Genomic DNA, 17,018 nt, shown 5'->3' with positions numbered 1-17,018 from the left:
TTAATTTTGGAAAATTCTTCGCCATTATTACTTCAGATATTTCTTCTGCTCCATTCTTTCATTCTTTACCTTCGGGTATTCCAACTATGGGTATTTTACACCTTTTAAAATTGTCCCACAGTTCTTAGATGCTCTTTTTCGTTTCATTCTTTTTTCTGTTTGCATTTCAATTTGGGAAGTTTCTACTGACACCACCTTCAAGTTCAATGGTTCTTTCCTCAGTCATGTTCTGTCTACTGATTGGTCCCATTGAACGCACTCTTCACCTCCATCACAGTACCTTTGATTTCTAACATTTCTTTTTGATTCTTAGAGTTTCCATCTCTCTGCTTACACTACCCATCTGTTTTTGCATGTTGTCTACTTTTTCATTAGAGCCCTTAACATATTAATCACGGTTCTTTTAAATTCTCTGGTAATTCTAAAACATGAATCATATATTATCTGAGTCCACTTATGATGCCTGCTTTATCTTCAGAATGTGTTTCTCTTGCCTTTTAGCATGTCTTGTACTTTTTCTTGAAAGCCAGACATGATGAATCAGGTAATAGGAACTGAGATAGAAGGTCATTAGTGTGAGGCTTTAATGTCAGTTTGGCCAGGAGTAGGGCTGTGTTTAATGTTTGCTGTAGCTATAGGTGCCAGAATCCTCTAAAAACTCCTCCTTAAATAGAGTCTGCACCTTGCACATCTTTCAGCTGGATCCACTGTCATTGTCATTGTAGCTCCGTAATGTGGTGGTAACGTGTGGTTGAAGAGAAGCATTCTATAATCTCATGATTAAATTTCAGCCTTTTAATAGACCTGTGTCTCTAGGCTGTGACCTTCACAAGTGTTTTTTAGCTTCTCACCCCCTTAGATGAGACAGGAATGCTACAAGGAACTGAAGTTGGCTAAACATAGATAGGTGGAATAAGGCTCTGATGGAGTTTTTTCCTCCTGGAGAGTAGGTCTTTGTTATGCAGAATGCTCTGGGACTTCAAAATAGTTACTTTCCCCAACCCCCTGTTAGATAACCTGGTGGGTTTCCTGCAAGAGAAACCCAAGAAAATGTGAGGACCTCTTAATTCCACAGGCTCCCAGGAAGTTTCCTCCAGCAATTTCCAAGAATTACCAGGTGCTCCTTCCACTTTATAGTGACAGAACTGATAACTTCCAAGTTCTTACCCATTAGAGCTGAATCTAGAAGTCTGTTTACCCATGTAAGCTCCTGTTTCTTCATTTGTAGAAAGGAGAGTAATACAGGTCTCTAGCACATAGGTTTATTAGAAGGATTAAATGACATAATTCATGTAAAACATGTAGCCCAGTGCCAACGTCAGAGTAAGTACTATTAGACTGGAAACCTCTGATCTGAAGTTCAGAGAAATTAAGTGACATGTCCAAGTAAAATCTGAAAAAAAACAGCAGTATCCAAATTCACGCCTAGGTCTTTAGACTCCAAATTTATTGCTGCATTTAAAAAATAAATCATTTTATTTCACTCTTAATATCTATAAAATCCATACTTGAAGTTTACAAAGCATTGTCAAGTATAGGAGGTGGTAAACTTGTTTCACAAATGGGCAAGAATAATTTATAATTAACATACAGATTTTAAAATATAAAAATAGCTGTTGACTAAGTAGGTTTTAAAACTTTTGTACAAATTGATGAGGATTTTTAGGCTGGTTACTTTTAAAACTGCAGATGAAAAGGGGGCTCTGAGGACTGGAATTTGCTTGCCCTTTGATGAAAGACATTTGCATTTGTGGAGGAAGTCTCCATCTGTGGGGGGTGTCTTCCTCTCTGCACCAGGAGGAAGGCCTGACGGCCTTATCTCTGGAAACTCTTAATGGGGAAGGCAAGGGCTTAAGTTGTTTAGTGTCTGGCAACCTCATGTAACTGACCCCCCCACCCCAACATCCTCCTTTGTCTTTAGCTGAAGGTAATATTTAAGTGGTGGCTTCTGCCATTTACTCAATCTGGTTTGATTCTTATCTAAAAGTTATAGGACCACCCAACAACCAGACCCTACTGGCACTGACACCATTTTAACAACTCTTTTTACATATTCTTTCCTTTGCCTTGTAAAGAGATAACTCACATACCTATGCCTTAAATTTAGCCTTACTGTCCACCCATGTTTGCAGCAGCAGCAGCTCCTCTTGCCCGTGGGTCCTGTCCCCACGCAGAGACTCTGACTGCCCATGGGTCCTGTCCCCACACAGCAGCTCTGACTGTCCATGGGTCCTGTCCCCATGCCGGCAGCAGCGGCAGCAGCTCCTCCTGCCCGTGGGTCCTGTCCCCACGCAGCGGCTCTGAGTGCCCATGGGTCCTGTTGCCATGCTATTCCATACTATTCTCTAAATAAAAGAGCACTACTGCCAGACGTTGAGAGTCCAAGAAATCTTTCTTTCGACTCCTCGGCTCACCGACCCCGCATCAGAAATGACATTAAAATAATGAGACTTTTAAAAGTCAATGCCCCTGAAAATGTGACAATCCTGATACCTCTTCTCCTGTGTTTCCCTATGATCCTTACCCATTTACACACACAATTTTTATATATTGTTTTAAATGGCTGCAATCCAACAAGTCAATACACAACAATTACTCTGCATCTCCATTTGTTGGCCAAGTAGATTTTACCCATATCTTCAAATTTATAAATACCTTTAACATAATCATTTTTGTGCTTATCACTTTTTTCTTTTTTTCAGAATATACTTCTAGGGAAAAATACGCAGGGGCATATGAAAGAATCAAAGCATGTGGACATCATTTTTTCTTTAATGTGAATTTCCACATTGCCTCCTAAAAATAATGTACCTTTTTTTTCATTTTGGGTAGACTCAACATTCCCATTTGTCTTTTTTTTTTTTAAATTGTGGTTAAACAGATAAAAATTAACCATCCCAACTATTTTTAAGTGTACATTTTAGTAATGTTAACTATATTCACATTGTTGTGCAACCAATCTCCAGAACTCTTTGCACCTTGCAAAACTGAAACTCAACAGCCATTAAATAACAACTTCCCTTTTCCCCTTCTCCTGGCTACCACCACTCTACTTTCTTTTCCTATGAATTTCACTCCTCCAGGGACCTCATCTAACTAGAATTATACAATATTTGTCTTTTTGTGACTGGCTAAATTCACTTAGCATCATGTCTTCAAGGTTCATCCTTGTGGTTACATACGTTAGAATGTCCTCCCTTTTTAAAGCTGAGTACGATTCCATTGTAAGTATACACTCCATTTTGTTAATCCATTCGCTTGTTGATGAACACTTGAGTTGCTTCTACCTTTTGGCTAATGTGCTAGGACCATGGGTGTACAGATATCTCTTCAAGTTCCTGCTTTCAATTATTTGGAGTATAAACTCAGACAAGGAATTGCTGGATCACACTGTAATTCAATATTTAATTTTCTGAGGAACCACCATACTATTTTCCACAGCAGCTGCATCATTTTACATTCTCATCAACAGTACATAAGGGTTCCAGTTCATGCACATCCTCATCAACATATTATTTTGTTTTGTTTTATTTTTATAGTAGCCATTCTAATGGGTGTGAAGTGCTATCTCACTGTCCATTAGATTTTTTAAATTGTAAGTTTTCTTGAGGCCGGCCTCATGGCGTAGCAGTTAAGTGTGCATGTTCTGCTTTGCAGGCCCGGGGTTTGCTGGTTCGGATCCCGGATGCGGATTTAGACACTGCTTAGCACAACATGCTGTGGCAGGTGTCCCACGTATAAAGTAGAAGAAGATGGGCACGGATGTTAGCTCAGGGCCGGTCTTCCTCAGCAAAAAGAGGAAGATTGGCAGCAGATGTTAGCTCAGGGCTAACCTTCCTTAAAATAAATAAATAAATAAATAATTATAAGTTTTCTGGACAAATTTTTATAGATTTGTACAAAGATAAATTTCAGTCCCATTTTTCTCCAAATTTTATTAATTCTGAATTTGAAGTAGTAAATTCAGTTTCAAGAAGTTAGTTTTCTTCTTCAGTTAGTTTCTACCTAGATGTTTATCAGTCTAAAACAGGGAGAAAACTTATTAAATGACCCCAAAAATAAGCATGATTGCATCATGCGTGATCAACAATTGTAAGACGTAGATTTAAGTTTTTCTTAATCCTGGGTTCCATGTCACCCATATACTAATAGTCATTTATTTCCTAGAATGCACCAAGCACTTTCCTTCCTATTTATTCAGCATTCCTCTAATGCCAGGCATTGTGATACATGCTGGAGATACAAAGACGAATAAGAAGACACTGTCCCCATTATAACAACATTATGTGATGGATATAATTATTCCCATTTCACATTTGAGGGACCTGAGCCTCCTTAGGTTTAGCGACTCAGCTAAGATCAGACAGAGCTGGGAGAAGCTGGAATTCAAATTCAAATCCGACTCCAAGCTCACCATTTCCACTACTCCACACAATACTCTGGACTGTCAACAGTTTCCTTTTTCAAGACTAATTTAAACTTCTAATTTCTGTTTTTTAGTTTGGATTTCCAAAAGTTAGGTTTTGAGAGAAATAGCACAATACAGCAAAACAACAACAACAAAAAAACCCAAAAATCTTGTAAAACCTCTTCCATCTAGGAGTTGATAATTGAATTGGAAGCACTTTACCAAGTAATGTTATCAAAGCACACAAAGTAACAAAGAATATTTTAGTACAAACAACAATAGTGAATCCTAGGGAGACATCATCATCATGGTGGCATGAGAAGATCACTTGGTCTCTCTCCTTCAACTACACGGAGTAAAACTTCCATAACCCAACAAAAGCTACAGGATGACAGAGCGATCCACATATCGGAACATATGAAGGTGGGTGGATTGGAGCACATAAAGGAGGCGAAACAGAGAAAGAGCAGAGGTGGTGCCCAGAACCCTGGGCCTCTGGCCACAGCCCCAAAGAACATGGAAGGTAGCAGTGGAGTCAGACATGTGACCCCGGCCAGCCAACCACCGGTGGCACCTATGGCCACTGGGAGAGACAAAGCTGTGATCCTGGACCCCCAGCCATAGTTGAGAGCCTGACAGCAGCAGCAGAGGCACACGACTCAAACATCCCAACCACAGTGACACCTGTGGCCACAAGGTAGCAGACAACAGCAGAGGCAGTGCCCCACAAACCCAGCTCCCTCCTCTCCCACAGCCGCCCCTCACCATGGCAGCAAAGCTTCTGACCCAGGTGATCCTGGATCAGCAGAGGTGTTAGCCATCCTAGTACCCCTAGCAGCAAAGCCAGCAACTGACCACAACGACACCAGCAACAGCAACACATCAGTGACCCTGAGAGACACAGGTGGTGACAACAGGAGTATTGACAGCAGGAAGAGAGGAGGTGGAGGGTGGAATGTGCAGATCCTCAAATATAACCAGAGGCAGCTCAGGTAAGAGAAACCAAAAACTAGTGCTATAGTGCCACCTACTGAAAAACAAAAGAAAGCCTTCTAATCTCCAACTGGTTAAAAAGTTTGAATCAAAACAAAAAAGCTACACCTAAACAGAAAAGTGTTTGCTATGAAAAATGCACCAGCAGATGCATAACTCAGGAAGCGTCATGAAAAGCCATGGTAACACAGCATCACAAAAAGGAAATAACAGTTCTCCAGAAGCCAAACAAAAAGTCATGGGAGATTGTGATCTAACTGATAAAACATTCAAAACAGCTGTCACGAAGAAACTCAATGAGCTACAAGAAAACTCAGAAAAGCAGTTCAATGAGCTTAGGAATAAAATCAATAAACAGAAGGAATACTTTACCAAAGAGATTGAAACTCTAAAAAAAAAATCAAACAGAAATCCTGAAGAACAACAACACAATAAATGAGATGAAGAATGCATTAGAAAGCACTGGAAACAGAGCACCATGTAAGAAAAAAGTAGTGAGCTCGAAGATAGAAACCTAGAAATGATGCAGGTAGAAGGAGAGAGAGAACAAAGATTTTTTTAAATGTGGCAATTCTATGAGAATTTCAGAAGTCCATTAGAAAGGGCAACATAAAGATAATGGGTATTCTAGAAGAAGACAGAGAGAAAGGAGCAGAAAGCTTATTTAAAGAACTAATAGTTGAGAACTTCCCAAACCTGGAGAAGAAACTGGATATACAAGTACGTGAAGCTAATGTAACACCCAATTATCTCAACACTAAAAGGTATACACAGATACTCTCTGGCAGTTGATGGGGTTCAGGGCAGGTTGCCCCAAGGTCGCAAGTGCCACTGTGGTATGCGGATTATTTCTGATTATTTCTGGATTATTTCGAGCTGAAGACAATAAAGGCTCAGACTCAGCAAGAACATTCGACCTTTCCCCCCTAACTGCCTAAAACAAATTTAAAATAAAAGCCTGTCCCCAGGACAGGCCATCACCATAGATAACTTTGGGTTCTGGTAGACTGGGAGGATCCTTGCTAAGCTCACTCTTATCAAAGTTCTATTTACCAAACATTTGCTTTTCCATGTGAGTTGCCTTCCTCCCTTTCGAAGACCCAAACCACTACCCCAAATGTCCTCCTTGTCTGTAGCTGAAGATACTTAAACAGGCAGCCTCAGCCAGTTGGCTTTGGCTGAGTTGCTCAGTTTGCGTGAGCCTCTCCCATGTATGTATGCTATAAAGCTTTGTTTAATCTTCTGTTATTCTGTCTCATGTGAATTCAATTCATTGTCCAGCCAGAAGGACCCAGAGCGGGTAGAGGAAATGTCCTCCTCCCTACACAGTCCATTGCTAAAGATTTAACCAGAGGTGACCTGGGAGAATCTCCGTGAAGAGGAATGCCTAAGTGGAAGACAGACAACAACAAACACACAGTCACAGAGAATAGACTGGTGGCTACCAGGTGGGAAGGGGGGAGGGGAGGACTAAACGGGTAAAGGGGGACATTTGCTACTGTGATGGATGGAAACTAGACTTTTGGTGGTAAACACGATGTAGTCCCTACAGAAGTCAAAATATAATGATGTACATCTGAAATTTATATAATGTTATAAACCAGTGATACCTCAATTTAAAAAAAAAAAAAAAGAAAGAAAGGGCTGTATATTCAGGGTGGCTGGAGTGAAAAAAAAAGTAAATCCCAGAGCAAGCTTTGAGTATCTGAGGCTTACCAAAAAAACTGACATACCTTCCAAAGCTGGCTGGCCAAAAGTTAGAATTTTATTCCTAAGCAGTTTGTTTCCTGGACATGATTCTAATTACAAACAAAAAATCCCTCCAGTCCTATATAAAATTCTCTAGAAGTCAACAATTAAATTAAACATTAAATGGAGAATCAGTGGAGAACAGGAGGACAAGAAAGAGAAAAATGATCTGGCTGAGGAAACTTTAGAAATGATAGAACTTCAAAAACAATTTTTGCTATCTCATTTCATTCTCTTTTCAGTAAAACAAATAAAATTAAGTGATTTTTAAAATTAGCTTGATTCTGAAGCCGAGTCAGCATGAGGGGCTCCATGTTTGAACTTTACCTGACGTCAGGCCTACTCTCACAGGACACCTTTCAGAAATGCTCAGAACTGCACGTAGGCAAGCTAATCGACAACCAGTAGAAAGAATGACTTGTTAGTGGAAAATTTATAGCCCCTATCCCGAAACCTTCTGTCCCTTTCCTTCTGTCCCTGATAAGAGAATAACAAATGTTTCTTTAGATTCCTCAGGAAAGTCACAACCAGGTGATTACAACCAAACGTTCATCATCAGTCAGGAGATGTGAAAACTCTTCGTACTCAGGGAGGCACCCAACAGTCTGGCGCCATCCATCACCTGACATTCCTGGAACCCCTCTTTAACCCCATTTGCACTCTCTAAGTTGTGTTTAAGTTAGTTCCCTCTTAAGATGGTTTTTTAAGTCTGCCATCTTCCAATGAGCTAGCTCATCGCTTAATAAAGTTCTTTCTTTTGTCTACGGTGAACAGATGGAGCCCTTGCTCAGTAACAAAACTGGTGACCAAGGAGGGACGATTAAGTTCTGCCCCTGGCTAGCTAACCTTGAGCAGGCAAGCTCTTGGGTAAATCCCTAGCAGCTGCCGGGGCCTTCTGCACCTTGGGGACTTGTCCTTCTCAGTGTTCCGCACCAACACCAGCTACCTCTCAACACTATCTGCAGTGGCAAGACAAACAACTGTTTTTGGTGAATCAACAGACTCAATCTGGAGTAGGGTAAGCCCTCAGTGTGCACAACTGAGAACGCCCTTCCCCTCCATCCGGGGTCCTCCCTTAGAGGGAGGACCGTCAGGCTGACAGGGCACCCTGCCAGAGTGGGAATAGTTGTAGGACTTTTACCCAGAATCTGGGAACTGGCTCACTGGTGTCAGGTTTTTTTGTGTCTGTATCTGTGTCTGTCCATCTCTGTATATCGGAATGGGGAACACACCATCTGTCCCCAAGCAGAGCCCACTGGGGCTGATTCTGAGTAGACTGTCTGATTACAGTGATGAGCCAATGTCTATGAAGATGATTTTCTCTTATAATGTCACATGGCCACAATATTCTTGGAATCCAGCAAACACTGCCCATTTACCAGCTCACTGAATTACTATACCATCTTACAGTTAGAATTGTGTTGTAAAAGAGCTGGAAAAGATGATGAAGTCCCTTATGTATGGGCTTTTATGTTGTTGTACCAACATGAGAAAAAGGAAGGAAAGATTTCCTTATGGTACAGAGAGCAGAGAAGGAATAAAAGGGATCTGTTTTATCATTCTCTTTAATGATGATGATGTAATGTTAATACAAACCCTTAGTCCTCCCTGGTTGCACTGGCACCAGTCCTTGTGGCTCGCCCCTGGTGCCACCACCTCCAGAGGTGCCCTCCCTAATTGAGGCAGGCACTCTGCCCTCTATGAGAGAGAGGCTGAAATGGATCCAGGAACAGTGGGCTGGGTTTCACCCTCCCACACTAGACAGGGAACCCAATTGGGTCAGGGAGCTCCCCTCGGAGCAGAGCAATTCCCATTACTACAATATCCTGTGGGGGTTAATGCTCAAGGACAGCCTGCTGGATTCATATGGATGCATAATCTCTTCTCTACCTCCGATTTATTTAATTGGATGAATAATAATCCACCCTACCAGGAGGATCCCCTGCAGATGACAGAGCTGTTCATATTTTAATGAACATGCTCCTAATGGGAGATGATAAAAGAAGGGTAATAGACAAAGCCAAAGAGGAAGCTCACTGGCTCCATCTGGTGGAGCCTGTGTACACCTGCGGCAAATACGGCCATCCCAATAGCTGAACCAGCTTGGAACCCCAACGCTGCTGGAGGAAAACTCAGGTTAGAACATTAAAGAGATGCACCTTAGCAGGTCTAAGAACTGGAGTCCCCAAACTGAAAGGCCTAAATAAAACTCAGGGAATCCAACAAAAATCTGATGATGACCCTTCTGAATTCCTAGAAAGAATTTCCCAAGCCTATAGGTGCTACAAGGATGCAAATCTGGAGGCCTGTGAGAACCTCAGGGTGGTTAACATAACTTTTATAGGATAAAGTGCCCCAGATGTTAGAAATTACAAAAACTGGATGGGGCTTTAGAAATGAATCCCTCTCAGCTTGCAGACACCACCATTAAGGTTTACAACAAGAGAACACGGAATGAGATAGGAGGACACTAAAACAAATGCTGCCTTCCTGGCTGCTGCTCTAGGCAGACAAAAACCAGACCATTGGAAAGGAAAAACAAGTCAACAGAAAGGAGGTAAGCACCCCCTGGAGGAATATCAATGTGCCTAATGCAAGGAGGAAGGACACTGGAAGACAGAATGCCCTAAAAAAGAAAAGGGAAATGCAGATGAGAGAAAGAGGGGTACCTCCCAAACGGCAGAAAGAGATAAATGTTCTGATGAAGACTGAAGGGGCCCAGGGGCTCCTTTGGATTTGAGGCACCCCATTCAAATTTCTCCTACAGGAGCCCCAAGTACAACTGACAGTGGGGAACAGACTAATGAACTTTTTAGTTGATACCAGTGCCACTTATTCTGTCTTAAATGCCAAATTAACAAAGAAAACGTCAAGGTGGACCCCAGTTACTGGAGCCTCTGGCGAAATCCAAGTTGTTTATTTCTACAGCCACTGGATTGTCAGGTGGGGGACCCGACTCTGAAACAGTTTCCTATACATACCAGGATGCCCCCATCCCACTTCTGAGTCGAGACCTTCTCTGCAAATTAAATGCACAAGGAACCTTGACTCCAGACAGTTCCATATAGGAGTTCCCGTGGAACAGTCCCCAAGTTTGCAGATGGCCTTGCTGGGGATCCTCGGGTCAGAACCAGAATGGTTACTGCCTGAGACTACAAGAAGGTAAGGCCCAACGTATGGGCAAATGGGACCCCAGGGAAAGCAAAGAATGCCCTACCAGTATGAATATCCTTAGAAGAAAATAAAGCCTAATCTGAAACAAAAAGGACGCTCAGAGGGCCATACAGCCTATTTTCAAAAAATTCTTCTGGCAGGATTAATAAGATCCTGTCAGTCTCCATACAACACCCCTGGTAAAGAAGCCAAATTCTAATGAATATCACTTTGTTCAAGATCTGTGTGCCATAAACAAGATGGTTCAAGATCCTACACCATCTTAACAAATATACTGGGAGAATATGGTCGGTTCTCAGTATGGGACTTGAAGGACACAGTTTTCTGCATACTGTTAGGCAAGGAGGCCCAACAGCTGTTTGCCTTTGAATGGAGGGATCCAGGCACTCAGATGACACAACAATATTGTTGGACTGTCCTTCCCAGGGGTTTACGAACTCTCTCACTTTATTTGGGGAAGCGCTGGCCACAGATGTGAGTCAACTAAAACTGAAAGAATAGCTGTTACTGTGGTATACAGATGACCTACTGATAGCAAGCCCCACTTATGAGCACAATTGAGCCTTTAAATTACTTGGCAGGATGTGGATAAGCTCTCTCAAAAGCCAGCTCAGATTTGTGAAAAAAAGGTCACATACTTGGGATTTGCCATATCCAAGGGACAAAGAGAATTGTTGCCCAATTAGGAAAAGGCAATAGACTGCTTAAGTCCTCCCGAAACTCGTTGGCAAATGAGGTTTTTTGGGGATGGCAGGCTTCTGTCAAATCTGGATTCCTAATTATAGGTTCAAAGTAAAGCACCTATATGAGACCCTAAAGGGTTTAAACTCAGAACCTCTAGAGTGGACTAAAGAATGCCAGTTAGCATTTGATACGATAAAAACTAAGACGATGGGGGCCAGCCCCATGGTTGAGGGGTTAAGTTTGTGTGCTCCGATTTGGCGGCCCAGCGTTTTGCCGGTTCAGATCCTGGGTGCAGACCTAGCATCACTCAGCAAGCCATGCTGTGGCAGTGTCCCCCATATAGCACAACTAGAAGGACCTACAACTAGAATACACAACCATGTACTGGGGTGCTTTGGGGAGAAGGAAAAATTAAAAAAAGAAGACTGGCAACAGATGTTAGTTTAGGTGCCAATCTTTAAAAAAAACCAAGCTGACTTCAGCTCCAGCCTTAGGATTGCCGAACCTGGGCAAATCCTTCAGTCTCTACGTACTTGAGAGACAAGGCATAAGTCTGGAAGTACCGTCTCAAAGTTGGGAACAATCTCTAGACCTGGGGTCTATTTCTCTAAGTAACTGGGTCAAATGGTGAAGGCTGGCCCTCATGCCTTCAGGTAGTAGCGGCCACATGTGACATTCTTCAAGAAGCTGAAGAATTTACTGCAGGCCAACCTACCATGGTATATTTGCCCTACCATATCCTCACAGTTATTGGAACAGAAAGGGAGGTACTAGTTCATCTCGGGAAGGATGGGCAAGAACCAAGCTATCCCTTTGGACAATCCAAATGTCAGGTGACAAGTCACTTTAAACCTGAACCCGGCTACCTTGCTTCCCAATGAGGCCTCTCAAGCTTTAGAGTATGACTGCTTGCAGATCATAGAAATGGTTTATTCTAGCTGGCCATATCTAAAAGACGAGCTATTAGAAGAACCCAAACTGGAGCTTTTCATGGACAGTAGTAGCTTCACAGATCAAGGTAAGAGGCGGGCTGGGTATGCAGTTGTGACCTTGGAGAAGACTCTAGAAGCTAAGGCATTACCCCCAGGGTCTTCAGCCCAGAAGGCTGAGATCATTGCCCTCATGAAAGCCTTACTCCCACTGCGAGGGAAAAGGGTGGATGTCTATTTGGACTTCCGAAATGCATTTTTGGTGGTCCATGCCCACGAAGCTATCTGGAAGGAAAGGGGGCTTCCAGCCGCTGACAGGGAATTAAACATGCTCCACAGATATTACAAATATCAGAGGCAATCTACGAGCCCTCTCAAGTGGCACTATTGGCTTTTGTCTTACAGCCAGCAGATCGAGCCCTTGCTTGGTAACAATTCTAAAATATAAATTCCTTTCTGTTTTAGCTAACATAAGTATGTACATTTTTTAATCTAGGAAAAAAATAAATTATACTATGTTAAGGCACAAAAATGCTATAAATAAGCATAACAACTTCAATGTACATAATCTTATAGAAAAATTTTATAAATAGAAGATAATAGCCCCTATAAGAGATTTAGTTAATTTTTCTTACCAATATTTTCAATACTTGTATCAAGATTAATCCCTAAATGTTGAAGAAGAGCTGGATATGATGGATAACCAGAAACTTAATCTTCCTTTGCAACTTCAAAAACCTCAAGATAAAAGATGACCTATTTAAAACACATGTATGTTTCTACAAGGATTTCTGTAGTTGTTATCCTATAGACAGGCCAGCGAATCCCCTGGCTCTCAAAAAAACGTCTGTTGAGCCAGATGAAATAGAAGCATGTAATATACCTCTAAGGAAGAGAGGGGAAACCCTAAAAGTAGTTTTATGTACTTTTAGGTGTAAAATAAATTTCAGAAAACACCAAGTAATGCTTTTGGTAAAAATAAACATCTTTAATTCAAATGATCTGAATTAAAAAAATATTGAGATCCTACCATGTACTGGATGCTCTGCAGGAAGCTGAATATAACGGACCAGAAAATGGTCCGGACCCTCTCGGAGCTTATACGGTAATGGACATATCCTCCAAAATGATCCTTTCTTTTGTGTGGTTCGATGCTCATCAACTGACTTTTGAAATATAAATTCGCTGTCCCCAAACGCTTAATACCCTTAAAACAATGCCTTACACTATAGAGATCAGCTTTCTGGTCAATGTATCAACATATTTCTACTTAAATTAATAAAATATTCTTCAGATTTGCACATCACTCTCATGAGTTTAGTTAGCTTGAGTGAATCCCCAAAGTCTTTCACTTCTGATTAACTGGTTAGATGTAATTTCTGAACCGTCAGAGCTGAGAATCGGATACAGGAGTTGAGTGTGTCCAGACAAAGATGCTGTCACCAAATGACTCTGGTTTATCCTCAGAGAACATACCTTTACTTCATCATGCCCTTCAAACTGCAATTACAGTTAACGCATAAAACTGTTAATAACTGAGATATACCACATAACAGCGCCTGTCAAACGTTAACGTGCATGTGGGTCACCCGCACATCTGTTAAAACGCAGACTGAGTCAGGCGGCCGCGGCAGGGACGGAGACTCTCTGATAAGCTCCCGGTGATGGTGACGCCGGGCTGCGTCCACAGAGCAGGACGGGACGCAACGCAGGGCCCAGGCCTGGCGCGCAGGCTGCTCAGCCCACTGAACTGTTTGCTCTCCTCTGTGGACGTCTTATCTCCCTTAATGATCTCGCCTTTTTTGGCAGAAATTACGACGGCTTTTTTCATCTTTGTATCCTCCAAAGTTCTAACCTAATCAGCATGCCTTTCATATGGATAGACATTAAATATATGCCAACTGAATGAATGACATCCAGTTTTTAACAGCCATCACTACTTCTATAGTTACACACACAATCGTTTCTTCCTCTGAATTTATTTTAGATAGAAAAGTATTTTTGAAAACTGAAAACTCAGGAAAGCTCTCAACCTATTTTTCAAAAAGAAAAAAATTGTATTTGCGGCGTAATCCAGTGCGTTTTCTCACGCTGACCGAATCAAATTTTTTAAAAAAAATGCACATATCCATAATTAACTGAATTTATATCCTAATTATTTTTCCATTTTTTTGTAAATAAGAACTTACAAAACAAAATATAATAAAACAAAAATAACTTAGTCATTTGGTTTTCTGGGGAAGTTTTAAAATTCATCTTAAAAAAGCAATCATCTTAGGATGTATCTTATAAAGTGGGCGAGGCTTCGGCGCGGCCGGACGGCGAGCTCCCCCGGGCTCCGGCGGCCAGCGCCCCGCTCGTCCTGCCGCCCTGGCCCACAGCCTGGCAGCTACGCGCGCGGCGCCAGCGGCCCCAAGTCCCCGCGACCAAGAACAAGGACGCCATCCCTGCCTCCTTGCTGGCGCCTCGGCCGCCGCGCGGACACCCGGCTTGGTCCACGGACAGAGGAACAGGGAGGGGGAGGGGGAGGGGGAAGGGAGGGGGAGGGGGATAGGGAAAGGACGGGAGGAGGGGGGAGGGGGATGAGGAGGGGACGGGGAGGAGGGGGGAGGGGGATGAGGAGGGACGGGGAGGAGGGGGCAGGGGCATGAGGAGGGGACGGGGAGGAGGGGGGAGGGGGATGAGGAGGGGACTGGGAGGAGGGGGCAGGGGCATGAGGAGGGGACGGGGAGGAGGGGGGAGGGGCATGAGGAGGGGACGGGGAGGAGGGGGGAGGGGCATGAGGAGGGGACGGGGAGGAGGGGGGAGGGGGATGAGGAGGGGACGGGGAGGAGGGGGCAGGGGCATGAGGAGGGGACGGGGAGGAGGGGGGAGGGGCATGAGGAGGGGACGGGGAGGAGGGGGGAGGGGGATGAGGAGGGGACGGGGAGGAGGGGGGAGGGGGATGAGGAGGGACGGGGAGGAGGGGGGAGGGGGATGAGGAGGGACGGGGAGGAGGGGGCAGGGGCATGAGGAGGGGACGGGGAGGAGGGGGCAGGGGCATGAGGAGGGGACGGGGAGGAGGGGGGAGGGGGATGAGGAGGGGACGGGGAGGAGGGGGCAGGGGCATGAGGAGGGGACGGGGAGGAGGGGGCAGGGGCATGAGGAGGGGACGGGGAGGAGGGGGGAGGGGGATGAGGAGGGGACGGGGAGGAGGGGGCAGGGGCATGAGGAGGGGACGGGGAGGAGGGGGGAGGGGGATGAGGAGGGGACGGGGAGGAGGGGGCAGGGGCATGAGGAGGGGACGGGGAGGAGGGGGCAGGGGCATGAGGAGGGGACGGGGAGGAGGGGGGAGGGGGATGAGGAGGGGACGGGGAGGAGGGGGCAGGGGCATGAGGAGGGGACGGGGAGGAGGGGGGAGGGGGATGAGGAGGGACGGGGAGGAGGGGGGAGGGGGATGAGGAGGACGGGGAGGAGGGGGGAGGGGGATGAGGAGGGACGGGGAGGAGGGGGGAGGGGGATGAGGAGGACGGGGAGGAGGGGGGAGGGGCATGAGGAGGGGACGGGGAGGAGGGGCGAGGGGGATGAGGAGGGACGGGGAGGAGGGGGCAGGGGGATGAGGAGGGGACGGGGAGGAGGGGGGAGGGGCATGAGGAGGGGACGGGGAGGAGGGGACGGGGGGGGGAGGGGGAGCGGACGGGGAGCGGGGACGAGGAGGGCACGGGGAGCGGGCGGCGAGGTTGCAGGCCCAGGGCGGCCCCTCCTCTGCGGGCATCTCACCTGTGCCTTCCCTTTCTCTGTCGTCCGCCATCTTGCGCGGAGCCCGTCGCCTGGCAACCGTGCGGTTCGGCAAGGTCGCGGCGCCCCGCCCCCTGCAGTCCGCGAACCGGGAGAATCGGCGCCCGCGGAGACGCGTGCGGGCGGCGGAGCGGCCTCTGATGCGGAGCGGAGGGTCCGGCCGGCAGGACGCGCCCGCGTTGTGCTCATGGTTACGCACCGCAGATTGTTCTTAGCTGGGACGTGCGACGTGAACTGTAGTTTGAGTTATCCTGGAAGAGCTTTAAATCCCGCTGTTCTGAAGCTTTGGAGCTGTAACACGATGTTAACTTTTAATCATTAAAAAAAATTCACTATACTAGAATATTTTGTTTTTAAAAGTTTTGTTTTAAAAGTTTTTAAATAATATGCTTTGACAAATAAAAATGGCAGGCAATAGGAGATATATATAAATATAAATATAAAATAGTATATGAGGAAGCCATTTGGTGTAAAACTAATTTGGCCTGACCTTGTTTTTTCCAAATGGCCTGACTGGGTGTTGAGCATGGTTGTATATACGCTGTAAGCATCTGTGTCCCAAAGATAAGAACAAATGCCCTTAAGACAAAGGTGCAACTTCCCCCACCTTGGCATTTCGTTAAGGATCAGCGTCTCTCCCTAGGCTAGGAATTGATTGCTGTGTGCACCCTGTGACCACCCAGCTGGAGATAACAGATGAGCTACCTGCTGTGTCTGCCAATCGCTGTGCCGACAGGGCGATCTCATGACTATTGTAAAAGGGACATTTCAATCACCTGTGATACATACTCTTTGATGGTATATACCTACTCTGTACACCCCACTTCTTTGGAGAGCTCTGTTCCTTTGTGGAAGGACACTCCCAGACTATATGGTCCTCAAATCTGGCTCATAATCAACTCACCCCAATTTTGATTTGTAGATTGGTTATAGATTATTTGCATTGACTGGAGCCTAATCTTCTACCTGTAAATACCTACAGTACCTAACCTAATTTGGGACGCATATTAGAAGCTGAATACATACTTTTCAATTGACTAATTAGCTGATTAGACATAAACGTGTATAGGTATTCTGGAAAACTTTCCACAAAGTGAAAAAAATGGTCACCCAAGTGACAAAATAAGGGACCACAATGCCAATGAGTGGTTATCTGCATTATACTGGTATTTCACCAACTTGCCACTTTTCTTTGGTTGTGGAAACCTGACCTCTGGTTATATTACACTTTTAACTCTTTTAAAACTATTATTAGCTTACTTTGGACAATGGCAAACTAAACAAACTACTTCTTTTTCCTTAGA

At 44.6% G+C, this 17,018-nt stretch overlaps 1 protein-coding gene across 3 annotated transcripts in view; it reads right to left on the bottom strand.

Moving 5' to 3' along the window:
* EFCAB2 (EF-hand calcium binding domain 2) overlaps positions 1–15,988 on the bottom strand; it is a 118,566-nt gene extending 102,578 nt beyond the window's left edge. Inside the window, exon 1 of one of the 3 annotated variants that reach the window (XM_044777492.2) lies at positions 15,697–15,988. In XM_044777492.2, the coding sequence (XP_044633427.2) occupies positions 15,697–15,903 (207 nt within the window). In that variant the 5' untranslated portion in view covers positions 15,904–15,988. The remainder of the gene's footprint in view (positions 1–15,696) is intronic. The other 2 variants (XM_044777493.2, XM_044777495.2) reach the window with 2 other exon arrangements.
* Positions 15,989–17,018: the final 1,030 nt, after the last annotated feature.

The sequence above is a fragment of the Equus asinus genome, chromosome 9, assembly GCF_041296235.1.
Source record: "Equus asinus isolate D_3611 breed Donkey chromosome 9, EquAss-T2T_v2, whole genome shotgun sequence".
NCBI classification, from domain to species: Eukaryota; Metazoa; Chordata; class Mammalia; order Perissodactyla; family Equidae; genus Equus; species Equus asinus.
The sequence above is the reverse complement of the archived record's forward strand: the minus strand, read 5'-3'. Positions and strand labels throughout refer to the sequence as shown.